Below are 27,235 nucleotides of genomic sequence, written 5' to 3'. Positions count from 1 at the left end.
TATTTGTTTTTGAATGATGAATCCTCATGAATATGTATGTATTCTACATTTTATTTTTCCGAGGAGTTTTTGCTTGATTTAACATTTCAAAACATGTAAAAATCCTGGTCATAAGATAAAATGCATCTAACAATTAATTTCTTCACTCGATATCTTATCTTTTTCAAGATATTAACCCATGAAGTTGACAAATATGATACTATTCTTGTAAAATATATATTGATGTGATTTTCTGTTATATTGCAGATGATGAAGCACCTATTCTGAACTGCGCAAATATATCTTCTGCTACGGATGAGGGACTCAACTCATCGTCTACTGTTCTGCTGGATTCTACTGCAACTGATAATGTGGATTTTCATCTCAATGTGAACTGTTCCCATTCGTCTAAAGATATTTTCCCGATAGGGGACACCACTGTGAACTGCTCATCTACAGATGATGCAGGAAACACTGGCACTTGTCTTCTCGTTGTCACAGTAACAGGTGTGAATATGATTAATTCTAAATCTCAAGTTCTTTCACTGACCAGGCTTAGGATTTGGGTATTTGTATTTTTTTTTTAATGATGAATCCTCATGAATATGTATGTATTCTATATTTTATTTTTCCGAGGAGTTTTTGCTTGATTTAACATTTCAAAACATGTAAAAATCCTGGTCATAAGATAAAATGCATCTAACAATTAATTTCTTCACTCGATATCTTTTCTTTTTCAAGATATTAAAGCCATGAAGTTGACAAATATGATACCATTCTTGTAAAATATATATTGATGTGATTTTCTGTTATATTGCAGATGATGAAGCACCTATTCTGAACTGCGCAAATATATCTTCTACTACGGATGAGGGACTCAACTCATCGTCTACTGTTCTGCTGGATTCTACTGCAACTGATAATGTGGATTTTCATCTCAATGTGAACTGCTCCCATTCGTCTAAAGATATTTTCCCGATAGGGGACACCACTGTGAACTGCTCATCTAACGATGATGCAGGAAACACTGGCACTTGTCTTCTCGTTGTCACAGTAACAGGTGTGAATGTGGCTATTCTTTATATCTACAAGTTCTGTCACCGATCTAGCTTGGGATTTTGAGATATTTCAATTCTTGTGAAAGATTAATCCTCATGACTTTGCATGTGTTTTAAAATTCATAATTTTGAGGAGTTTTTGCTTGATTTCATGTTTTGAATTATATGAAAGAAATCCTGGTCATGAAACGAAATGTAACTAACACTTATTTTCTCAACTCTATGTCTGCTCCTTTTCATGATATCATCGCCTCTTAGTTGAAAAACATGATACAATTCTTGGAAATATGCATTGGTGTAATTAGTCAGAATTGTTGTTATATTGCAGATGACGAAGCACCTATTTTGAAGTGCCCAAATATATCTTCTACTACGGATGAGGGACTCCATTCATCATCTACTGTTCTGCTGAATTCTACTGCAACTGATAACGTGTATTTCGATCTAGTTGTGAATTGCTCCCATTCATCCGCAGATACATTCCTGATAGGGGACACCACTGTGAACTGCTCATCTACTGATGGTGCAGGAAACACTGGCACTTGTCTTCTCTTTGTCAAAGTAACAGGTGTGAATATGAATATTTCTATATCTAAAAGTTCTGTCACCGATCGGGTCAAAGATTTTGGGATATTTAAATTTTTTGATAGATGAATCGTCATGAATGTGTATGTGTTCTACATTTCTTAACTTCGAGGAGTTTTTGCTTGATTTAACATTTGAAAGCATGTGAACAAAATTGTGGTCATGAAATCAAATGTTACTATTATTTTCTCGACTGGATATCTGTTCCTTTTCTCGATATCATCACCTTTAAGTTGACGAACATGATCGGTTCTTGAAAGTATGCAGTGATGTAATTAGTCTGAATTTTATTTATGTGCAGATGCTGAAGCACCTATTCTGTACTGCCCAAATATATCTTCTACCACGGATGGGGGACGCAATTCATCATCTACTGTTCTGCTGAATTCAACTGCAACTAATGATAAGGATTTTCATCTCGATGTGAATTGCTCCCATTCATCCCAAGATACATACCCGATAGGGGACACCACTGTGAACTGCTCATCTACAGATGATGCAGGAAACACTGGCACTTGTCTTCTCGTTGTCACAGTAACAGGTGTGAATATGATTAATTCTAAATCTAAAAATTCTTTCACTGACCAGGCTTAGGATTTGGGTATATGTATTTTTTTTTCAATGATGAATCCTCATGAATATGTATTTATTCTACATTTTATTTTTCCGAGGAGATTTTGCTTAATTTAACATTTCAAAAAATGTAAAAATCCTGGTCATAAGATAAAATGCATCTAAAAATTAATTTCTCCACTCGATATCTTTTCTTTTTTCAAAATATTAAAGCCATGAAGTTGACGAAAATGATACCATTCTTGTAAAATATATATTGATGTGATTTTCTGTTATATTGCAGATGATGAAGCACCTATTCTGAACTGCTCAAATATATCTTCTACTACGGATGAGGGACTCAACTCATCGTCTACTGTTCTGCTGGATTCTACTGCAACTGATAATGTGGATTTTCATCTCAATGTGAATTGCTCCCATTCATCCAAAGATATATTCCCGATAGGGGACACCACTGTGAACTGCTCATCTACAGATGAGGCAGGAAACACTGGCACTTGTCTTCTCGTTGTCACAGTAACAGGTGTGAATATGATTAATTCTAAATCTAAAAGTTCTGTCACTGACCAGGCTTAGGATTTGGGTATATGTATTTGTTTTTGAATGATGAATCCTCATGAATATGTATTAATTGTACATTTTATTTTTCCGAGGAGTTTTTGCTTGATTTAACATTTCAAAAAATGTAAACATCCTGGTCATAAGATCAAATGCATCTAACAATTAATTTCTTCACTCGATATCTTTTCTTTTTTCAAAATATTAAAGCCATGAAGTTGACGAATATGATACCATTCTTGTAAAATATATATTGATGTGATTTTCTGTTATATTGCAGATGATGAAGCACCTATTCTGAACTGCGCAAATATATCTTCTACTACGGATGAGGGACTCAACTCATCATCTACTGTTCTGCTGGATTCTACTGCAACTGATAACGTGGATTTCGATGTAGTTGTGAATTGCTCCCATTCATCCGCAGATACATTCCTGATAGGGGACACCACTGTGAACTGCTCATCTACAGATGGTGCAGAAAACACTGGCACTTGTCTTCTCGTTGTCACAGTAACAGGTGTGAATGTGGCTATTCTTTATATCTAAAAGTTCTGTTATCGATCGGGCCAAAGATTTTGGGATATTTAATGTCTTTTGATAGATGAATCGTCATGAATGTGTATGTGTTCTTCCATTTTAACTTTGAGGAGTTTTTGCTTAATTTAACATTTGGAAGCATGTGAACAAAATTGTGGTCATGAAATCAAATGTTACTTACTATTATTTTTTCGACTGGATATCTGATCCTTTTCTCGATATCATCACCTTTAAGTTGACGAACATGATCGGTTCTTGAAAGTATGCATTGATGTAATTAGTCTGAATTTTATTTATGTGCAGATGCTGAAGCACCTATTCTGTACTGCCCAAATATATCTTCTACCACGGATGAGGGACGCAATTCATCATCTACTGTTCTGCTGAATTCAACTGCAACTAATGATAAGGATTTTCATCTCGATGTGAATTGCTCCCATTCATCCAAAGATATATTCCCGATAGGGGACACCACTGTGAACTGCTCGTCTACAGATGGTGCAGGAAACACTGGCACTTGTCTTCTCGTTGTCACAGTAACAGGTGTGAATTTGGCTATTCTTTATATCTAAAAGTTCTGTCACCGATCTAGCTTGGGATTTTGAGATATTTCAATTATTGTGAAAGATTAATCCTCATGACTTTGCATGTGTTCTAAAATTCATAATTTTAAGGAGTTTTTGCTTGATTTCATGTTTTGAATTATTCTGTATGAAAGAAATCCTGGTCATGAAACGAAATGTAACTAACAATTATTTTCTCAACTCTATGTCTGCTCCTTTTCATGATATCATCGCCTCTTAGTTGAAAAACATGATACAATTCTTGGAAATATGCATTAGTGTAATTAGTCAGAATTGTTGTTATATTGCAGATGACGAAGCACCTATTTTGAAGTGCCCAAATATATCTTCTACTACGGATGAGGGACTCCATTCATCATCTACTGTTCTGCTGAATTCTACTGCAACTGATAACGTGGATTTCGATCTAGTTGTGAATTGCTCCCATTCATCCGCAGATATATTCCTGATAGGGGACACCACTGTGAACTGCTCATCTACAGATGATGCAGGAAACACTGGCACTTGTCTTCTCTTTGTCAAAGTAACAACAGGTGTGAATATGAATATTTCTATATCTAAAGGTTCTGTCACCGATTGGGTCAAAGATTTTGGGATATTCAATGTCTTTTGATAGATGAATCGTCATGAATGTGTATGTGTTCTACTTTTCTTAACTTCGAGGAGTTTTTGCTTGGTTTAACATTTGGAAGCATGTGAACAAAATTGTGGTCATGAAATCAAATGTTACTTACTATTATTTTTTCGACTGGATATCTGTTCCTTTTCTCGATACCATCACCTTTAAGTTGACGAACATGATCGGTTCTTGAAAGTATGCATTGATGTAATTAGTCTGAATTTTATTTATGTGCAGATGCTGAAGCACCTATTCTGTACTGCCCAAATATATCTTCTACCACGGATGAGGGACGCAATTCATCATCTACTGTTCTGCTGAATTCAACTGCAACTAATGATAAGGATTTTCATCTCGATGTGAATTGCTCCCATTCATCCCAAGATACATACCCGATAGGGGACACCACTGTGAACTGCTCATCTACAGATGATGCAGGAAACACTGGCACTTGTCTTCTCGTTGTCACAGTAACAGGTGTGAATATGATTAATTCTAAATCTAAAAGGTTCTTTCACTGACCAGGCTTAGGATTTGGGTATATGTATTTGTTTTTGAATGATGAATCCTCATGAATATGTATTTATTCTACATTTTATTTTTCCGAGGAGTTTGTGCTTGATTTAACATTTTAAAAAATGTAAAATCCTGGTCATAAGAAAAAATGCATCTAACAATTAATTTCTTCACTCGATATCTTTTCTTTTTTCAAAATATTAAAGCCATAAAGTTGACGAATATGATACCATTCTTGTAAAATATATATTGATGTGATTTTCTGTTATATTGCAGATGATGAAGCACCTATTCTGAACTGCGCAAATATATCTTCTACTACGGATGAGGGACTCAACTCATCATCTACTGTTCTGCTTGAATCTACTGCAACTGATAATGTGGATTTTCATCTCAATGTGAATTGCTCCCATTCATTCAAAGATATATTCCCGATAGGGGACACCACTGTGAACTGCTCATCTACAGATGATGCAGGAAACACTGGCACTTGTCTTCTCGTTGTCACAGTAACAGGTGTGAATATGATTAATTCTAAATCTTAAAGTTCTGTCACTGACCGGGCTTAGGATTTGGGTATATGTATTTGTTTTTGAATGATGAATCCTCATGAATATGTATGTATTCTACATTTTATTTTTCCGAGGAGTTTTTGCTTGATTTAACATTTCAAAACATGTAAAAATCCTGGTCATTAGATAAAAGGCATCTAACAATTAATTTCTTCACTCGATATCTTTTCTTTTTCAAGATATTAAAGCCATGAAGTTGACAAATATGATACCATTCTTGTAAAATATATATTGATGTGATTTTCTGTTATATTGCAGATGATGAAGCACCTATTCTGAACTGCGCAAATATATCTTCTACTACGGATGAGGGACTCAACTCATCGTCTACTGTTCTGCTGGATTCTACTGCAACTGATAATGTGGATTTTCATCGCAATGTGAATTGCTCCCATTCATCCAAAGATATATTCCCGATAGGGGACACCACTGTGAACTGCTCATCTACAGATGATGCAGGAAACACTGGCACTTGTCTTCTCGTTGTCACAGTAACAGGTGTGAATGTGGCTATTCTTTATATCTAAAAGTTCTGTTATCGATCGGGCCAAAGATTTTGGGATATTTAATGTCTTTTGATAGATGAATCGTCATGAATGTGTATGTGTTCTTCCATTTTAACTTCGAGGAGTTTTTGCTTAATTTAACATTTGGAAGCATGTGAACAAAATTGTGGTCATAAATCAAATGTTACTTACTATTATTTTCTCGACTCGATATCTGTTCCTTTTCTCGATATCATCACCTTTAAGTTGACGAACATGATCGGTTCTTGAAAGTATGCATTGATGTTATTAGTCTGAATTTTATTTATGTGCAGATGCTGAAGCACCTATTTTGTACTGCCCAAATATATCTTCTACCACGGATGAGGGACGCAATTCATCATCTACTGTTCTGCTGAATTCAACTGCAACTAATGATAAGGATTTTCATCTCGATGTGAATTGCTCCCATTCATCCAAAGATATATTCCCGATAGGGGACACCACTGTGAACTGCTCGTCTACAGATGGTGCAGGAAACACTGGCACTTGTCTTCTCGTTGTCACAGTAACAGGTTTGAATCTGATTATTTTTTATATATAAAAGTTCTGTCACCGAACAAGCTTTTGATTTTTGGATATTTTTATTCTTCTCAAAGATAAATCGTAATGAATTAGAATGTGTTCTGAAATTCATAGTTTTTTGGAGTTTTTGCTTGATGTAACATTTAGAATCATGGAAAGACTACCTGTTCATGAATGAAATGTATCTAACATTCATTTTCTCGACTCTATATCTCTTCTTTATCAAGATATTATCACCTCAAAAGAGGCAAACATAATAGCATTCTCTTAACATATCTATTAAATGTAATTTTTCTGAATTTCGGTTATATTACAGATGATGAAGCACCTGTTCTCAACTGCCCAAATAAATCTTCTACTACGGATGAGGGACTCAATTCATCATCTACTGTAATGCTGGAAACAACTGCAACTGATAATGTGGAAAATCCTCTAGATGTGATTTGCTCCCATTTATCTGGGGATACATTCCTAATAGGGGACACCACTGTGAACTGCTCGTCTACAGATGGTGCAGGAAACACTGGCACTTGTCTTCTCGTTGTCACAGTAACAGGTTTGAATCTGATTATCCTTTATATCTAAAGGTTTTGTCACCGAACAAGTTTTTGATTTTTGGATATTTTTATTCTTCTGAAAGATAAATCATAATGGATTAGAATGTGTTCTGAAATTCATAGTTTTCTGGAGTTTTTGCTTGATGTAACATTTAGAATCATGGAAAGACTACCTGGTCATGAAATAAAAAGTATCTAACATTTATCTTTTCGACTCTATATCTCTTCTTTATTAAGATATTATCCCCCAAAAGAGGCAAACATAATAGCATTCTCTTAACATATCTATTAAATGTAATTTTTCTGAATTTCGGTTATATTACAGATGATGAAGAACCTGTTCTCAACTGCCCAAATATATCTTCTACTACGGATGAGGGACTCAATTCATCATCTACTGTAATGCTGGAAACAACTGCAACTGATAATGTGGAAAATCCTCTAGATGTGATTTGCTCCCATTTATCTGGGGATACATTCCTAATAGGGGACACCACTGTGAACTGCTCGACTACAGATGGTGCAGGAAACACTGGCACTTGTCTTCTCGTTGTCACAGTAACAGGTTCGAATCTGATTATTCTTTATATATAAAAGTTCTGTCACCGAACAAGCTTTTGATTTTTGGATACTTTTATTCTTCTGAAAGATAAATCGTAATGGATTAGAATGTGTTCTGAAATTCATAGTTTTCTGGAGTTTTTGCTTGATGTAACATTTAGAATCATGGAAAGACTACCTGTTCATCAATGAAATGTATCTAACATTTATTTTCTCGACTCTATATCTCTTCTTTACCAAGATATTATCACCTCAAAAGAGGCAAACATAATAGCATTCTCTTAACATATCTGTTGAAGTCATTCTTCTGAATTTCGGTTATATTACGGATGATGAAGCACCTGTTCTGAACTGCCCAAATATATCAGACAAAGCTAATTGTTTTGAAAGCCTCGAAGTGCATCAAATATGAAGGTTATGAAGATTGTCAAAGAAATATTGTAATTTGATGATATTTTTTTACTTTTTCAGAAATTACATCAACTGCTCCATCAACAACAAGTATCACTACCAATGGTCTGACTACTGAGGAGGAGAGAACTGAATCAGGAACAACTGAGGGATTCACCTCAGATATGACATCTACTGCTCTACCAACATCAGATATCATTACCAATGGTCTGACTACTGAGGAGGAGACAACTGAATCAGGAACAACTGAAGAATTCACCTCAGATGTTACATCAACTCTGCCGTCAACATCAGATATCACTACTAATGGTCTGACTACCGTGGAGGAGACAACTGTATTAGGAACAACTGAGGAATTTACTTCAGATGTTACATCAACTGCTCCCTTAACAACAGATATCACCACAATTGGTATGTCTACCAAGGAGGAGACAACTGAATCAAGAAGTACTGAGGGATTCACCTCAGATGTTACATCTACAGCTCTACCCACATCAGATATCACAACGAATGGTCTGACTACGGAGGAGGAGACAACTGAATCAAGAACTAGTGAGGGATTCACTTCAGACATTACTTCAACTGGGCCGTCAACATCAGATATAACTACCAATGGTCTGACTACCGAGGAGGAGACAACTGAATCAGGAAAAACAGAAGGATTCACTTCAGACATTACTTCAACTGCTCCCTTAACAACAAATATCACCACCATTGGTATGTCTACCGAGGAGGAGACAACTGAATCAAGAACTACTGAGGGATTCACTTCAGACATTACTTCAACTGGGCCTTCAACACCAGATATCACTACCAATGGTATGACTACCGAGGAGGAGACAACTGAATCAGGAACAACAGAAGGATTCACTTCAGACATTACTTCAACTGCTCCCTTAACAACAAATATCACCACCATTGGTATGTCTACCGAGGAGGAGACAACTGAATCAAGAACTACTGAGGGATTCACTTCAGACATTACTTCAACTGGGCCTTCAACACCAGATATCACTACTAATGGTCTGACTACCGAAGAGGAGACAACTGAATCAGGAACAACAGAAGGATTCACTTCAGACAAAACTTCAACTGGGCCGTCATTATTAGATATCACTACCAATGGTATGACTACCGAGGAGGAGACAACTGAATCGGGAACAACAGAAGAATTCACCTCAGATGTTACATCAACTCTGCCGTCAACATCAGATATCACTACTAATGGTCTGATTACAGAGGAGAAGACAACTGAATTAGGAACAACTGAGGGATTCACCTCAGATATAACATCTACTGCTCTACCAACATCAGATATCACAACCAATGGTCTATCTACTGAGGAGGGGACAACTGAATTGGGAACAACAGAAGAATTTACTTCAGATGTTACATCAACTGCTCCCTTAACAACAGATATCACCACCATTGGTATGACATCTACCGCTCTACCAACATCAGATATCACAACAAATGGTATGACTACGGATGAGGAGACAACTGAATCGGGAACAACAGAAGAATTCACCTCAGATGTTACATCAACTGCTTCCTTAACAACAGATATCACCACCAATGGTCTGACTACTGAGGAGGAGACAACTGAAATAGGAACAACTGAGGGATTCACTTCAGACATTACTTCGATTGGGCCGTCTACATCAGACATCACCACCAATGGTCTGACTACGGAGGAGGAGACAACTGAATCAGGAACAACAGAAGGATTCACTTCAGACATTACTTCAACTGGGCGGTCAACATCAGATATCACTACCAATAGTATGACTACAGAGGAGGAGACAGCTGAATCAGGAACAACAGAAGGAATCACTTCAGACATTACTTCAACTGGGCCGTCTACATCAGACATCACCACCGATGGTCTGACTACGGAGGAGAAGACAACTGAATCAGGAACAACAGAAGGATTCACTTCAGACATTACTTCAACTGGGCCGTCAACGTCAGATATCACTACCAATGGTATGACTACAGAGGAGGAGACAACTGAATCAGGAACAACAGAAGGAATCACTTCAGACATTACTTCAACTGCTTCCTTAACAACAAATATCACCACCATTGGTATGTCTACCGAGGAGGTCACAACTGAATCAAGAACTACTTTTGGATTCACTTCAGACGTTACTTCAACTGGGCCTTCAACATCAGATATCACCACCGATGGTCTGACTACCGAGGAGGAGACAACTGAGGGATTAACCTCAGATATGACATCTACCGCTCTACTAACATCAGATATCACAACAAATGGTATGACTACGGAAGAGGAGACAACTGAATTAGGAACAACTGAGGAATATACTTCAGATGCAACATCAACTGCTTCCTTTACAACAGATATCACCACCAATGGTCTGACTACTGAGGAGGAGACAACTGAAATAGGAACAACTGAGGGATTCACTTTAGACATTACTTCAACTGGGCCGTCTACATCAGACATCACCACCGATGGTCTGACTACGGAGGAGAAGACAACTGAATCAGGAACAACAGAAGGATTCACTTCAAACATTACTTCAACTGCTTCCTTAACAACAAATATCACTACAATTGGTATGTCTACCAAGGAGGAGACAACTGAATCAAGAACTACTGAGGGATTGACTTCAGACATTACTTCAACTGGGCCGTCAACATCAGATATCACCACCAATGGTCTATCTACTGCGGAGGAGACAACTGAATCGGGAACAATAGAAGAATTCACCTCAGATGTTACATCAACTCTGTCGTCAACATCAGATATCACTACTAATGGTCTTACTACCGAGGAGGAGACGACTGAGGGATTAACCTCAGATATGACATCTACCGCTCTACCAACATCAGCTATCATAACCAATGGTATGACTACGGAGGAGGAGACAACTGAATCGGGAACAACAGAGGAATTCACCTCAGATGTTACATCAACTGCTCCCTTAACAACAGATATCACCACCAATGGTATGACAACCGAAGAGAAGACAACTAAATCAGGAACAACTGAAGAATTTACCTCATTTGTTACATCAACTCAGCCGTCAACATCAGATATCACTACTAATAGTCTAACTACCGAGGAGGAGACAACTGAGGGATTCACCTCAGATATGACATCTACCGCTCTACCAACATCAGATATCACAACCAATGGTATGACTACTGAGGAGGAGACAACTGAATTAGCAACAACTGAGGGATTAACCTCAGATGTGACATCAACTGCTCCCTTAACAACAGATATCACCACCAATGGTATGACTACCGAAGAGGAGACAACTGAATCAGGAACAACTGAAGAATTCACCTCATTTGTTACATCAACTCAGCCGTCAACATCAGATATTACTACTAATGGTCTGACTACCGAGGAGGAGACAACTGAATTAGGAACAACTGAGGAATTTACTTCAGATGTAACATCAACTGCTCCCTTAACAACAGATATCACCACCATTGGTATGTCTACCGAGGAGGAGACAACTGAATCCAGAACTACTTTTGGATTCACTTCAGACGTAACTTCAACTGGGCCTTCAACATCAGATATCACCACCGATGGTCTGACTACCGAGGAGAAAACTGAGGGATTAACCTCAGATATGACATCTACCGCTCTACCAACATCAGATATGACAACAAATGGTATGACTACGGAAGAGGAGACAACTGAATTAGGAACAACTGAGGAATATACTTCAGATGTTACATCAACTGCTCCCTTAACAACAGATATCACCACCAATGGTATGACTACCGTAAAGAAGACAACTGAATCAGGAACAACTAAAGAATTCACCTCAGATGTTACATCAACTCTGTCGTCAACATCAGATATCACTACTAATGGTCTGACTACCGAGGAGGAGACGACTGAGGAATTAACCTCAGATATGACATCTACCGCTCTAGCAACATCAGATATCATAACCAATGGTATGTCTACGGAGGAGGAGACAACTGAATTAGGAACAACTAAAGAATATACTTCAGATGTTACATCAACTGCTTCCTTAACAACAGATATCACCACCAATGGTCTGACTACGGAGGAGGAGACAACTGAATCAGGAACAACAGAAGGATTCACTTCAGACATTACTTCAACTGGGCCGTCAACATCAGATATCACTACCAATGGTATGACTACAGAGGAGGAGACAACTGAATCAGGAACAACAGCAGGATTCACTTCAGACATTACTTCAACTTCTCCCTTAACAACAAATATCACCATTATTGGTATGTCTACCGAGGAGGAGACAACTGAATCAAGAACTACTGAGGGATTCACTTCAGACATTACTTCAACTGGGACTTCAACAACAGATATCACTACCAATGTTATGACTACAGAGGAGGAGACAACTGAATCGCCAACAACAGAAGAATTCACCTCATATGTTACATCTACTGTTCTACTAACCTCAGATATCACAACCAATGGTCTATCTACTGAGGAGGAGACAACTGAATCGGGAACAACGGAAGAATTCACCTCAGATGTTACATCAACTCTGCCGTCAACATTAGATATCACTTCTAATAGTCTAACTACCGAGGAGGAGACAACTGAGGGATTCACCTCAGATATGACATCTACCGCTCTACCAACATCAGATATCACAACCAATGGTATGACTACTGAGGAGGAGACAACTGAATTAGCAACAACTGAGGGATTAACCTCAGATGTGACATCAACTGCTCCCTTAACAACATATATCACCACCAATGGTATGACTACCGAAGAGGAGACAACTGAATCAGGAACAACTGAAGAATTCACCTCATTTGTTACATCAACTCAGCCGTCAGCATCAGATATGACCACCTATGGTCTGACTACCGAGGAGGAGACAAATGAGGGATTAACCTCAGATATGACGTCTACCGTTCTACCAACATCAGAAATCACAACAAATGGTATGACTACGGAAGAGGAGACAACTGAATTAGGAACAACTGAAGAATATACTTCAGATGTTACATCAACTGCTTCCTTAACAACAGATATCACCACCAATGGTCTGACTACTGAGGAGGAGACAACTGAATTAGGAACAACTGAGGGATTCACTTCAGACATTACTTCGATTGGGCCGTCTACATCAGACATCACCACCAATGGTCTGACTACGGAGGAGGAGACAACTGAATCAGGAACAACAGAAGGATTCACTTCAGACATTACTTCAACTGGGCCGTCAACATCAGATATCACTACTAATGGTCTGACTACCGAGGAGGAGACGACTGAGGGATTAACCTCAGATATGACATCTACCGCTCTACCAACATCAGATATCACAACAAAAGGTATGACTACGGAAGAGGAGACAACTGAATTAGGAACAACTGAAGAATATACTTCAGATGTTACATCAACTGCTTCCTTAACAACAGATATCACCACCAATGGTCTGACTACTGAGGAGGAGACAACTGAATTAGGAACAACTGAGAAATTCACTTCAGACATTACTTCGATTGGGCCGTCTACATCAGACATCACCACCAATGGTCCGTCTACCGAGGAGGAGACAACTGAATCAGAAACAACAGAAAGATTCACTTCAGACATTACTTCAACTGGGCCTTCAACATCAGATATCACTACTAATGCTATGACTACAGAGGAGGAGACAACTGAATCGCCAACAACAGAAGAATTCACCTCAGATGTTACATCTACTGTTCTACTAACCTCAGATATCACAACCAATGGTCTATCTACTGAGAAGGAGACAACTGAATCGGGAACAACAGAAGAATTCACCTCAGATGTAACGTCAACTCTGCCGTCAACATCAGATATCACTACTAATAGTCTAACTACCGAGGAGGAGACAACTGAGGGATTAGCCTCAGATATGACATCTACCGCTCTACCAACATCAGATATCATAACCAATGGTATGACTACGGAGGAGGAGACAACTGAATTAGCAACAACTGAGGGATTAACCTCAGATGTGACATCAACTGCTCCCTTAACTTCAGATATCACCACCAATGGTATGACTACCGAAGAGGAGAGAACTGAATCAGGAACAACTGAAGAATTAACCTCAGATGTTACATCAACTCAGCCGTCAACATCAGATATCACTACTAATGGTCTGACTACCGAGGAGGAGACAACTGAGGCATTAACTTCAGATATGACATCTCCCGCTCTACCAACATCAGATATCATAACCAATGGTATGACTACCGAGGAGGAGACAACTGAATCAGGAACAACAGAAGGATTCACTTCAGACGTTACTTCAACCGCTCCCTTAACAACAAATATCACCACCATTGGTATGTCTACCGAGGAGGAGACAACTGAATTAGGAACAACTGAGGAATTTACTTCAGATGTAACATCAACTGCGCCCTTAAAAACAGAGATCACCACCATTAGTATGTCTACCGAGGAGGAGACAACTGAATCAAGAACTACTGAGGGATTCACTTCAGACATTACTTTAACTGGGCCTTCAACATCAGATATCACCACAGATGGTCTGACTACCGAGGAGGAGACAACTAAGGCATTAACCTCAGATATGACATCTACCGCTTTACCAACATCAGATATCACAACAAATGGTATGACTACGGAAGAGGAGACAACTGAATTAGGAACAACTGAGGAATATACTTCAGATGTTACATCAACTGCTTTCTTAAGAACAGATATCTCCACCAATGGTCTGACTACTGAGCAAGAGACAACTGAATCAAGAACTACTGAGGGATTCACTTCAGACATTACTTCAACTGGGCCTTCAACATCAAATATCACTACTAATGGTCCGACTACCGAGGAGGAGACAACTGAATTAGGAACAACTGATGGATTCACCTCAGATATGACATCTACTGCTCTACCAACAACAGATATCACAACCAATGGTCTATCTACTGAGGAGGAGACAACTGAATTGGGAACAACAGAAGAATTCACCTCGGATGTTACATCTACTGTTCTACTAACCTCAGATATCACAACCAATGGTCTATCTACTGAGGAGGAGACAACTGAATCGGGAACAACAGAAGAATTCACCTTAGATGTTACATCAACTCTGCCGTCAACATCAGATATCACTACTAATGGTCTGACTACCAAGGAGGAGACAACTGAGGGATTAACCTCAGATATGACATCTACCGCTCTACCAACATCAGATATCACAACCAATGGTATGACTACAGAGGGGGAGACAACCGAATTAGCAACAACTGAGGGATTAACCTCAGATGTGACATCAACTGCTCCCTTAACAACAGATATCACCACCAATGGTATGACTACCGAAGAGGAGACAACTGAATCAGGAACAACTGAAGAATTAACCTCAGATGTTACTTCAACTCTGCCGTCAACATCAGATATCACTACCAATGGTCTGACTACCGAGGAGGAGACAACTGAATTAGAAACTACTGAGGGATTCACTTCAGATGTTACATCAACTGCTCCCTTAACAAAAGATATTACGACCAATGGTATTACTACCGAAGAGGAAACAACTGAATCAGGAACAACTGAGGGATTCACCTCAGATATGACATCTACTGCTCTACCAACATCAGATATCACAACCAACGGTCTATCTACTGAGGAGAAGACAACTAAGGGATTAACCTCAGATATGACATCTACCGCTCTACAAACATCAGATACCACAACAAATGGTATGACTACGGAGGAGACAACTGATTTAGGAACAACTGAGGAATTTGCTCCCTTAACAACAGATATCACGACCATTGGTATGTCTACCGAGGAGGAGACAACTGCATCAAGAACTACTGAGGGATTCACTTCAGACATTACTTCAACTGAGCCTCCAACATCAGATATCACCACCGATGGTCTGACTACCGAGGAGGAGACAACTGAGGGATTAACCTCAGATATAACATCTACCGCTCTACCAACATCAGATACTACAACAAATGGTATGACTACGGAGGAGACAACTGATTTAGGAACAACTGAGGAATTTACTCCCTTAACAACAGATATCACCATCATTGGTATGTCTACCAAGGAGGAAACAACTGAATCAAGAACTACTGAGGGTTTAACTTCAGATATTACTTCAACTGGGCCTTCGACATCAGATATCACCACCAATGGTCTATCTACTAAGGAGGAGACAACTGAATCGGGAACAACAGAAGAATTCACCTCAAACGTTACATCAATTCTGCCGTCAACATCAGATATCACTACCAATGGAATGAATACGGAGGAGGAGACAACTGTATTAGGAACAACTGAGGAATTTACTTCAGATGTTACATCAACTGCTCCCTTAACAACAGATATCACCACCATTGATAAGTCTACCAAGGAGGAGACAACTGAATCAAGAACTACTGAGGGATTCACTTCAGACATTACTTCGACTGGGGCTTCAACATCAGATATCACCACCGATGGTCTGACTACCGAGGAGGAGACAACTGAGGGATTAACCTCAGATATGACATCTACCGCTCTACCAACATCAGATATCACAACAAATGGTATGACTACGGAGGAGGAGACAACTGAATTAGGAACAACTGAGGGATTTACTTCAGACGTTACATCAGCTGCTCCCTTAACAACAGATATCACTACCATTGGTATGTCTACCAAGGAGGAGACAACTGAATCAAGAACTACTGAGGGATTCACTTCAGACATTTTTTCAACTGGGCCTTCAACATCAGATATCACCACCAATGGTCTATCTACTAAGGAGGAGAAAACTGAATCGGGAACAACAGAAGAATTCACCTCAGATGTTTCATCAACTCTGTCATCAACATCAGATATCACTACTAATGGTCTGACTACCGAGGAGGAGACGACTGAGGGATTTACCTCAGATATGACATCTACTGCTCTACCAACATCAGATATCATAACCAATGATATGACTATGGAGGAGGAGACAACTGAATTAGGAACAACTGAGGAATTTACTTCAGATGTAAAATCAACTGCTCCCTTAACAACAGATATCACCACCATTGGTATGTCTACCGAGGAGGAGACAACTGAATCAAGAACTACTGAGGGATTCACTTCAGACATTACTTCAACTGGGCCTTCAACATCAGATATCACCACCGATGGTCTGACTACCGAGGAGGAGACAACTGAGGGATTAACCTCAGATATGACATCTACCGCTCTACCAACATCAGATACTACAACAAATGGTATGACTACGGAGGAGACAACTGATTTAGGAACAACTGAGGAATTTACTCCCTTAACAACAGATATCACCACCATTGGTATGTCTACCGAGGAGGAGACAACTGAATCAAGAACTACTGAGGGATTCACTTCAGACATTATTTCAACTGGGCCTTCGACATCAGATATCACCACCAATGGTCTATCTACTAAGGAGGAGAAAACTGAATTGGGAACAACAGAAGAATTCACCTCAGATGTTACATCAATTCTGTCGTCAACATCAGATATCACTACTAATGGTCTGACTACCGAGGAGGAGACGACTGAGGGATTAACCTCAGATATGACATCTACCGCTCTACCAACATCAGATATCATAACCAATGGTATGACTACGGAGGAGGAGACAACTGAATTAAAAACAACTGAGGAATTTACTTCAGATGTAACATCAACTGCTCCCTTAACCACAGATATCACCATCATTGGTATGTCTACCAAGGAGGAAACAACTGAATCAAGAACTACTGAGGGTTTAACTTCAGATATTACTTCAACTGGGCCTTCGACATCAGATATCACTACTAATGGTCTTACTACCGAGGAGGAGACAACTGAGGCATTAACTTCAGATATGACATCTACCGCTCTACCAACATCAGATATCATAACCAATGGTATGACTACCGAGGAGGAGACAACTGAATCAGGAACAACAGAAGGATTCACTTCAGACGTTACTTCAACCGCTCCCTTAACAACAAATATCACCACCATTGGTATGTCTACCGAGGAGGAGACAACTGAATTAGGAACAACTGAGGAATTTACTTCAGATGTAACATCAACTGCGCCCTTAACAACAGAGATCACCACCATTAGTATGTCTACCGAGGAGGAGACAACTGAATCAAGAACTACTGAGGGATTCACTTCAGACATTACTTTAACTGGGCCTTCAACATCAGATATCACCACAGATGGTCTGACTACCGAGGAGGAGACAACTAAGGCATTAACCTCAGATATGACATCTACCGCTTTACCAACATCAGATATCACAACAAATGGTATGACTACGGAAGAGGAGACAACTGAATTAGGAACAACTGAGGAATATACTTCAGATGTTACATCAACTGCTTTCTTAAGAACAGATATCTCCACCAATGGTCTGACTACTGAGCAGGAGACAACTGAATCAAGAACTACTGAGGGATTCACTTCAGACATTACTTCAACTGGGCCTTCAACATCAAATATCACTACTAATGGTCCGACTACCGAGGAGGAGACAACTGAATTAGGAACAACTGATGGATTCACCTCAGATATGACATCTACTGCTCTACCAACAACAGATATCACAACCAATGGTCTATCTACTGAGGAGGAGACAACTGAATTGGGAACAACAGAAGAATTCACCTCGGATGTTACATCTACTGTTCTACTAACCTCAGATATCACAACCAATGGTCTATCTACTGAGGAGGAGACAACTGAATCGGGAACAACAGAAGAATTCACCTCAGATGTTACATCAACTCTGCCGTCAACATCAGATATCACTACTAATGGTCTGACTACCAAGGAGGAGACAACTGAGGGATTAACCTCAGATATGACATCTACCGCTCTACCAACATCAGATATCACAACCAATGGTATAACTACAGAGGGGGAGACAACCGAATTAGCAACAACTGAGGGATTAACCTCAGATGTGACATCAACTGCTCCCTTAACAACAGATATCACCACCAATGGTATGACTACCGAAGAGGAGACAACTGAATCAGGAACAACTGAAGAATTAACCTCAGATGTTACATCAACTCTGCCGTCAACATCAGATATCACTACTAATGGTCTGACTACCGAGGAGGAGACAACTGAATTAGAAACTACTGAGGGATTCACTTCAGATGTTACATCAACTGCTCCCTTAACAAAAGATATTACGACCAATGGTATTACTACCGAAGAGGAAACAACTGAATCAGGAACAACTGAGGGATTCACCTCAGATATGACATCTACTGCTCTACCAACATCAGATATCACAACCAACGGTCTATCTACTGAGGAGAAGACAACTAAGGGATTAACCTCAGATATGACATCTACCGCTCTACAAACATCAGATACCACAACAAATGGTATGACTACGGAGGAGACAACTGATTTAGGAACAACTGAGGAATTTGCTCCCTTAACAACAGATATCACGACCATTGGTATGTCTACCGAGGAGGAGACAACTGCATCAAGAACTACTGAGGGATTCACTTCAGACATTACTTCAACTGAGCCTCCAACATCAGATATCACCACCGATGGTCTGACTACCGAGGAGGAGACAACTGAGGGATTAACCTCAGATATGACATCTACCGCTCTACCAACATCAGATACTACAACAAATGGTATGACTACGGAGGAGACAACTGATTTAGGAACAACTGAGGAATTTACTCCCTTAACAACAGATATCACCATCATTGGTATGTCTACCAAGGAGGAAACAACTGAATCAAGAACTACTGAGGGTTTAACTTCAGATATTACTTCAACTGGGCCTTCGACATCAGATATCACCACCAATGGTCTATCTACTAAGGAGGAGACAACTGAATCGAGAACAACAGAAGAATTCACCTCAAACGTTACATCAATTCTGCCGTCAACATCAGATATCACTACCAATGGAATGAATACGGAGGAGGAGACAACTGTATTAGGAACAACTGAGGAATTTACTTCAGATGTTACATCAACTGCTCCCTTAACAACAGATATCACCACCATTGATAAGTCTACCAAGGAGGAGACAACTGAATCAAGAACTACTGAGGGATTCACTTCAGACATTACTTCGACTGGGGCTTCAACATCAGATATCACCACCGATGGTCTGACTACCGAGGAGGAGACAACTGAGGGATTAACCTCAGATATGACATCTACCGCTCTACCAACATCAGATATCACAACAAATGGTATGACTACGGAGGAGGAGACAACTGAATTAGGAACAACTGAGGGATTTACCTCAGATGTGACATCAACTGCTCCCTTAACAACAAATATCACTACCATTGGTATGTCTACCAAGGAGGAGACAACTGAATCAAGAACTACTGAGGGATTCACTTCAGACATTTTTTCAACTGGGCCTTCAACATCAGATATCACCACCAATGGTCTATCTACTAAGGAGGAGAAAACTGAATCGGGAACAACAGAAGAATTCACCTCAGATGTTTCATCAACTCTGTCATCAACATCAGATATCACTACTAATGGTCTGACTACCGAGGAGGAGACGACTGAGGGATTTACCTCAGATATGACATCTACTGCTCTACCAACATCAGATATCATAACCAATGATATGACTATGGAGGAGGAGACAACTGAATTAGGAACAACTGAGGAATTTACTTCAGATGTAAAATCAACTGCTCCCTTAACAACAGATATCACCACCATTGGTATGTCTACCGAGGAGGAGACAACTGAATCAAGAACTACTGAGGGATTCACTTCAGACATTACTTCAACTGGGCCTTCAACATCAGATATCACCACCGATGGTCTGACTACCGAGGAGGAGACAACTGAGGGATTAACCTCAGATATGACATCTACCGCTCTACCAACATCAGATACTACAACAAATGGTATGACTACGGAGGAAACAACTGATTTAGGAACAACTGAGGAATTTACTCCCTTAACAACAGATATCACCACCATTGGTATGTCTACCAAGGAGGAAACAACTGAATCAAGAACTACTGAGGGATTCACTTCAGACATTATTTCAACTGGGCCTTCGACATCAGATATCACCACCAATGGTCTATCTACTAAGGAGGAGAAAACTGAATCGGGAACAACAGAAGAATTCACCTCAGATGTTACATCAACTCTGTCGTCAACATCAGATATCACTACTAATGGTCTGACTACCGAGGAGGAGACGACTGAGGGATTAACCTCAGATATGACATCTACCGCTCTACCAACATCAGATATCATAACCAATGGTATGACTACGGAGGAGGAGACAACTGAATTAAAAACAACTGAGGAATTTACTTCAGATGTAACATCAACTGCTCCCTTAACCACAGATATCACCATCATTGGTATGTCTACCAAGGAGGAAACAACTGAATCAAGAACTACTGAGGGTTTAACTTCAGATATTACTTCAACTGGGCCTTCGACATCAGATATCACCACCAATGGTCTATCTACTAAGGAGGAGACAACTGAATCGGGAACAACAGAAGAATTCACCTCAAATGTTACATCAATTCTGCCGTCAACATCAGATATCACTACCATTGATATGTCTACCAAGGAGGAGACAACTGAATCAAGAACTACTGAGGGATTCACTTCAGACATTACTTCAACTGGGGCTTCAACATCAGATATCACCACCGATGGTCTGACTACCGAGGAGGGGACAACTGAGGGATTAACTTCAGATATGACATCTACCGCTCTACCAACATCAGATATCACAACAAATGGTATGACTACGGAGGAGGAGACAACTGAATTAAGAACAACTGAGGAATTTACTTCAGATGTAACATCAACTGCTCCCTTAACCACAGATATCACCATCATTGGTATGTCTACCAGGGAGGAAACAACTGAATCAAGAACTACTGAGGGTTTCACTTCAGATATTACTTCAACTGGGCCTTCGACATCAGATATCACCACCAATGGTCTATCTACTAAGGAGGAGACAACTGAATCGGGAACAACAGAAGAATTCACCTCAAATGTTACATCCATTCTGCCGTCAACATCAGATATCACTACCATTGATATGTCTACCAAGGAGGAGACAACTGAATCAAGAACTACTGAGGGATTCACTTCAGACATTACTTCAACTGGGGCTTCAACATCAGATATCACCACCGATGGTCTGACTACCGAGGAGGAGACAACTGAGGGATTAACTTCAGATATGACATCTACCGCTCTACCAACATCAGATATCACAACAAATGGTATGACTACGGAGGAGGAGACAACTGAATTAGGAACAACTGAGGAATTTACTTCAGATGTTACATCAGCTGCTCCTTTAACAACAGATATCACCACCATTGGTATGTCTACCAAGGAGGAGACAACTGAATCAAGAACTACTGAGGGATTCACTTCAGACATTACTTCAACTGGGCCTTCAACATCAGATATCACTACCAATGGTATGACTACAGAGGAGGAGACAACTGAATCGGGAACAACAGAAGAATTCACCTCAGATGTTACATCAACTCTGTCGTCAACATCAGATATCACTACTAATGGTCTGACTACCGAGGAGGAGACGACTGAGGGATTAACTTCAGATATGACATCTACTGCTCTACGAACATCAGATATCATAACCAATGGTATGACTACGGAGGAGGAGACAACTGAATTAGGAACAACTGAGGAATTTACTTCAGATGTAACATCAACTGCTCCCTTAACAACAGATATCACCACCATTGGTATGTCTACCGAGGAGGAGACAACTGAATCAGGAACAACTGAAGGATTCACTTCAGACATTACTTCGATTGGGCCGTCTACATCAGACATCACCACCAATGGTCTGACTACGGAGGAGACAACTGAATCAGGAACAACAGAAGGATTCACCTCAGATGTTATATCTACTCTGCCGTCAACATCAGATATCACTACCAATGGTATGACTACCGAGGAGAAGACAACTCAATCAAGGATAACAGAAGGATTCACTTCAGACATTACTTCAACTGCTCCCTTTACAAATATCACCACCATTGGTATGTCTACCGAGGAGGAGACAACTGAATCAAGAACTACTGAGGGATTCACTTCAGACATTACTTCAACTTGGCCTTCAACATCAGATATCACCACCTATGGTCTGACTACCGAGGAGGAGACAACTGAGGGATTAACCTCAGATATGACATCTACCGCTCTACCAACATCAGATATCACCACCAATGGTCTATCTACTAAGGAGGAGACAACTGAATCGAGAACAACAGAAGAATTCACCTCAAACGTTACATCAATTCTGCCGTCAACATCAGATATCACTACCAATGGAATGAATACGGAGGAGGAGACAACTGTATTAGGAACAACTGAGGAATTTACTTCAGATGTTACATCAACTGCTCCCTTAACAACAGATATCACCACCATTGATAAGTCTACCAAGGAGGAGACAACTGAATCAAGAACTACTGAGGGATTCACTTCAGACATTACTTCGACTGGGGCTTCAACATCAGATATCACCACCGATGGTCTGACTACCGAGGAGGAGACAACTGAGGGATTAACCTCAGATATGACATCTACCGCTCTACCAACATCAGATATCACAACAAATGGTATGACTACGGAGGAGGAGACAACTGAATTAGGAACAACTGAGGGATTTACCTCAGATGTGACATCAACTGCTCCCTTAACAACAAATATCACTACCATTGGTATGTCTACCAAGGAGGAGACAACTGAATCAAGAACTACTGAGGGATTCACTTCAGACATTTTTTCAACTGGGCCTTCAACATCAGATATCACCACCAATGGTCTATCTACTAAGGAGGAGAAAACTGAATCGGGAACAACAGAAGAATTCACCTCAGATGTTTCATCAACTCTGTCATCAACATCAGATATCACTACTAATGGTCTGACTACCGAGGAGGAGACGACTGAGGGATTTACCTCAGATATGACATCTACTGCTCTACCAACATCAGATATCATAACCAATGATATGACTATGGAGGAGGAGACAACTGAATTAGGAACAACTGAGGAATTTACTTCAGATGTAAAATCAACTGCTCCCTTAACAACAGATATCACCACCATTGGTATGTCTACCGAGGAGGAGACAACTGAATCAAGAACTACTGAGGGATTCACTTCAGACATTACTTCAACTGGGCCTTCAACATCAGATATCACCACCGATGGTCTGACTACCGAGGAGGAGACAACTGAGGGATTAACCTCAGATATGACATCTACCGCTCTACCAACATCAGATACTACAACAAATGGTATGACTACGGAGGAAACAACTGATTTAGGAACAACTGAGGAATTTACTCCCTTAACAACAGATATCACCACCATTGGTATGTCTACCAAGGAGGAAACAACTGAATCAAGAACTACTGAGGGATTCACTTCAGACATTATTTCAACTGGGCCTTCGACATCAGATATCACCACCAATGGTCTATCTACTAAGGAGGAGAAAACTGAATCGGGAACAACAGAAGAATTCACCTCAGATGTTACATCAACTCTGTCGTCAACATCAGATATCACTACTAATGGTCTGACTACCGAGGAGGAGACGACTGAGGGATTAACCTCAGATATGACATCTACCGCTCTACCAACATCAGATATCATAACCAATGGTATGACTACGGAGGAGGAGACAACTGAATTAAAAACAACTGAGGAATTTACTTCAGATGTAACATCAACTGCTCCCTTAACCACAGATATCACCATCATTGGTATGTCTACCAAGGAGGAAACAACTGAATCAAGAACTACTGAGGGTTTAACTTCAGATATTACTTCAACTGGGCCTTCGACATCAGATATCACCACCAATGGTCTATCTACTAAGGAGGAGACAACTGAATCGGGAACAACAGAAGAATTCACCTCAAATGTTACATCAATTCTGCCGTCAACATCAGATATCACTACCATTGATATGTCTACCAAGGAGGAGACAACTGAATCAAGAACTACTGAGGGATTCACTTCAGACATTACTTCAACTGGGGCTTCAACATCAGATATCACCACCGATGGTCTGACTACCGAGGAGGGGACAACTGAGGGATTAACTTCAGATATGACATCTACCGCTCTACCAACATCAGATATCACAACAAATGGTATGACTACGGAGGAGGAGACAACTGAATTAAGAACAACTGAGGAATTTACTTCAGATGTAACATCAACTGCTCCCTTAACCACAGATATCACCATCATTGGTATGTCTACCAGGGAGGAAACAACTGAATCAAGAACTACTGAGGGTTTCACTTCAGATATTACTTCAACTGGGCCTTCGACATCAGATATCACCACCAATGGTCTATCTACTAAGGAGGAGACAACTGAATCGGGAACAACAGAAGAATTCACCTCAAATGTTACATCCATTCTGCCGTCAACATCAGATATCACTACCATTGATATGTCTACCAAGGAGGAGACAACTGAATCAAGAACTACTGAGGGATTCACTTCAGACATTACTTCAACTGGGGCTTCAACATCAGATATCACCACCGATGGTCTGACTACCGAGGAGGAGACAACTGAGGGATTAACTTCAGATATGACATCTACCGCTCTACCAACATCAGATATCACAACAAATGGTATGACTACGGAGGAGGAGACAACTGAATTAGGAACAACTGAGGAATTTACTTCAGATGTTACATCAGCTGCTCCTTTAACAACAGATATCACCACCATTGGTATGTCTACCAAGGAGGAGACAACTGAATCAAGAACTACTGAGGGATTCACTTCAGACATTACTTCAACTGGGCCTTCAACATCAGATATCACTACCAATGGTATGACTACAGAGGAGGAGACAACTGAATCGGGAACAACAGAAGAATTCACCTCAGATGTTACATCAACTCTGTCGTCAACATCAGATATCACTACTAATGGTCTGACTACCGAGGAGGAGACGACTGAGGGATTAACTTCAGATATGACATCTACTGCTCTACGAACATCAGATATCATAACCAATGGTATGACTACGGAGGAGGAGACAACTGAATTAGGAACAACTGAGGAATTTACTTCAGATGTAACATCAACTGCTCCCTTAACAACAGATATCACCACCATTGGTATGTCTACCGAGGAGGAGACAACTGAATCAGGAACAACTGAAGGATTCACTTCAGACATTACTTCGATTGGGCCGTCTACATCAGACATCACCACCAATGGTCTGACTACGGAGGAGACAACTGAATCAGGAACAACAGAAGGATTCACCTCAGATGTTATATCTACTCTGCCGTCAACATCAGATATCACTACCAATGGTATGACTACCGAGGAGAAGACAACTCAATCAAGGATAACAGAAGGATTCACTTCAGACATTACTTCAACTGCTCCCTTTACAAATATCACCACCATTGGTATGTCTACCGAGGAGGAGACAACTGAATCAAGAACTACTGAGGGATTCACTTCAGACATTACTTCAACTTGGCCTTCAACATCAGATATCACCACCTATGGTCTGACTACCGAGGAGGAGACAACTGAGGGATTAACCTCAGATATGACATCTACCGCTCTACCAACATCAGATATCACCACCAATGGTCTATCTACTAAGGAGGAGACAACTGAATCGAGAACAACAGAAGAATTCACCTCAAACGTTACATCAATTCTGCCGTCAACATCAGATATCACTACCAATGGAATGAATACGGAGGAGGAGACAACTGTATTAGGAACAACTGAGGAATTTACTTCAGATGTTACATCAACTGCTCCCTTAACAACAGATATCACCACCATTGATAAGTCTACCAAGGAGGAGACAACTGAATCAAGAACTACTGAGGGATTCACTTCAGACATTACTTCGACTGGGGCTTCAACATCAGATATCACCACCGATGGTCTGACTACCGAGGAGGAGACAACTGAGGGATTAACCTCAGATATGACATCTACCGCTCTACCAACATCAGATATCACAACAAAT

At 40.1% G+C, this 27,235-nt stretch overlaps 3 protein-coding genes and 1 long non-coding RNA gene across 4 annotated transcripts; all 4 read left to right on the top strand.

Moving 5' to 3' along the window:
* The first annotated feature begins 1,564 nt into the window (after window positions 1-1,564).
* Window positions 1,565-3,733, top strand: LOC115925335. Its single transcript, XR_004064634.1, has 3 exons — window positions 1,565-1,605; window positions 1,924-2,163; window positions 3,597-3,733. It is a non-coding gene; the product is annotated as an uncharacterized LOC115925335 (long non-coding RNA).
* Window positions 3,734-8,596: 4,863 nt separating this feature from the next.
* LOC115925251 (flocculation protein FLO1-like) lies at window positions 8,597-12,728 on the top strand. Its single transcript, XM_030988881.1, has 4 exons — window positions 8,597-9,761; window positions 10,650-11,261; window positions 11,640-11,953; window positions 12,627-12,728. The coding sequence occupies exons 1-4, from the start codon at window positions 8,597-8,599 to the stop codon at window positions 12,726-12,728; spliced, it is 2,193 nt and encodes a 730-aa protein (XP_030844741.1).
* Window positions 12,729-12,787: 59 nt separating this feature from the next.
* Window positions 12,788-17,933, top strand: LOC115925249 (mucin-5AC-like). The gene is made up of 5 exons (XM_030988879.1): window positions 12,788-12,932; window positions 13,704-13,981; window positions 14,420-16,640; window positions 16,713-17,749; window positions 17,868-17,933. Exons 1-5 carry the CDS (start codon window positions 12,788-12,790, stop codon window positions 17,931-17,933), a joined length of 3,747 nt encoding a protein of 1,248 aa, XP_030844739.1.
* Window positions 17,934-18,175: 242 nt separating this feature from the next.
* On the top strand, window positions 18,176-27,155 carry LOC115925248 (mucin-3A-like). The gene is made up of 8 exons (XM_030988878.1): window positions 18,176-19,736; window positions 20,382-20,993; window positions 21,144-22,352; window positions 22,656-22,934; window positions 23,409-23,816; window positions 24,063-25,772; window positions 26,076-26,311; window positions 27,033-27,155. The coding sequence occupies exons 1-8, from the start codon at window positions 18,176-18,178 to the stop codon at window positions 27,153-27,155; spliced, it is 6,138 nt and encodes a 2,045-aa protein (XP_030844738.1).
* Window positions 27,156-27,235: the final 80 nt, after the last annotated feature.

This window comes from Strongylocentrotus purpuratus, unplaced genomic scaffold (assembly GCF_000002235.5).
Source record: "Strongylocentrotus purpuratus isolate Spur 01 unplaced genomic scaffold, Spur_5.0 spur5_scaffold_18, whole genome shotgun sequence".
In the NCBI taxonomy this organism is placed as follows: Eukaryota; Metazoa; Echinodermata; class Echinoidea; order Camarodonta; family Strongylocentrotidae; genus Strongylocentrotus; species Strongylocentrotus purpuratus.
The sequence above is the reverse complement of the archived record's forward strand: the minus strand, read 5'-3'. Positions and strand labels throughout refer to the sequence as shown.

Coding starts and splice junctions, on each gene's coding strand:
- LOC115925251 (XM_030988881.1), top strand. CDS start 8,597: ATGTCTACCAAGGAGGAGACAACTGAATCAAGAAGTACTGAGGGATTC. Junction 9,762..10,649: donor AACAGATATCACCACCAATG/GTCTGACTACTG, acceptor CGTCTACATCAG/ACATCACCACCGATGGTCTG. Junction 11,262..11,639: donor ATCAGATATCACTACTAATA/GTCTAACTACCG, acceptor CCTTAACAACAG/ATATCACCACCATTGGTATG.
- LOC115925248 (XM_030988878.1), top strand. CDS start 18,176: ATGTCTACCGAGGAGGAGACAACTGAATTAGGAACAACTGAGGAATTT. Junction 25,773..26,075: donor ATCAGATATCACCACCGATG/GTCTGACTACCG, acceptor GTATGACTACAG/AGGAGGAGACAACTGAATCG. Junction 26,312..27,032: donor CTGAGGAATTTACTTCAGAT/GTAACATCAACT, acceptor CCTTAACAACAG/ATATCACCACCATTGATAAG.
- LOC115925249 (XM_030988879.1), top strand. CDS start 12,788: ATGACATCTACCGCTCTACCAACATCAGATATCACAACCAATGGTATG. Junction 16,641..16,712: donor ATCAGATATCACCACCGATG/GTCTGACTACCG, acceptor TACCAACATCAG/ATATCACAACAAATGGTATG. Junction 17,750..17,867: donor CCTCAGATATGACATCTACC/GCTCTACCAACA, acceptor CCTTAACCACAG/ATATCACCATCATTGGTATG.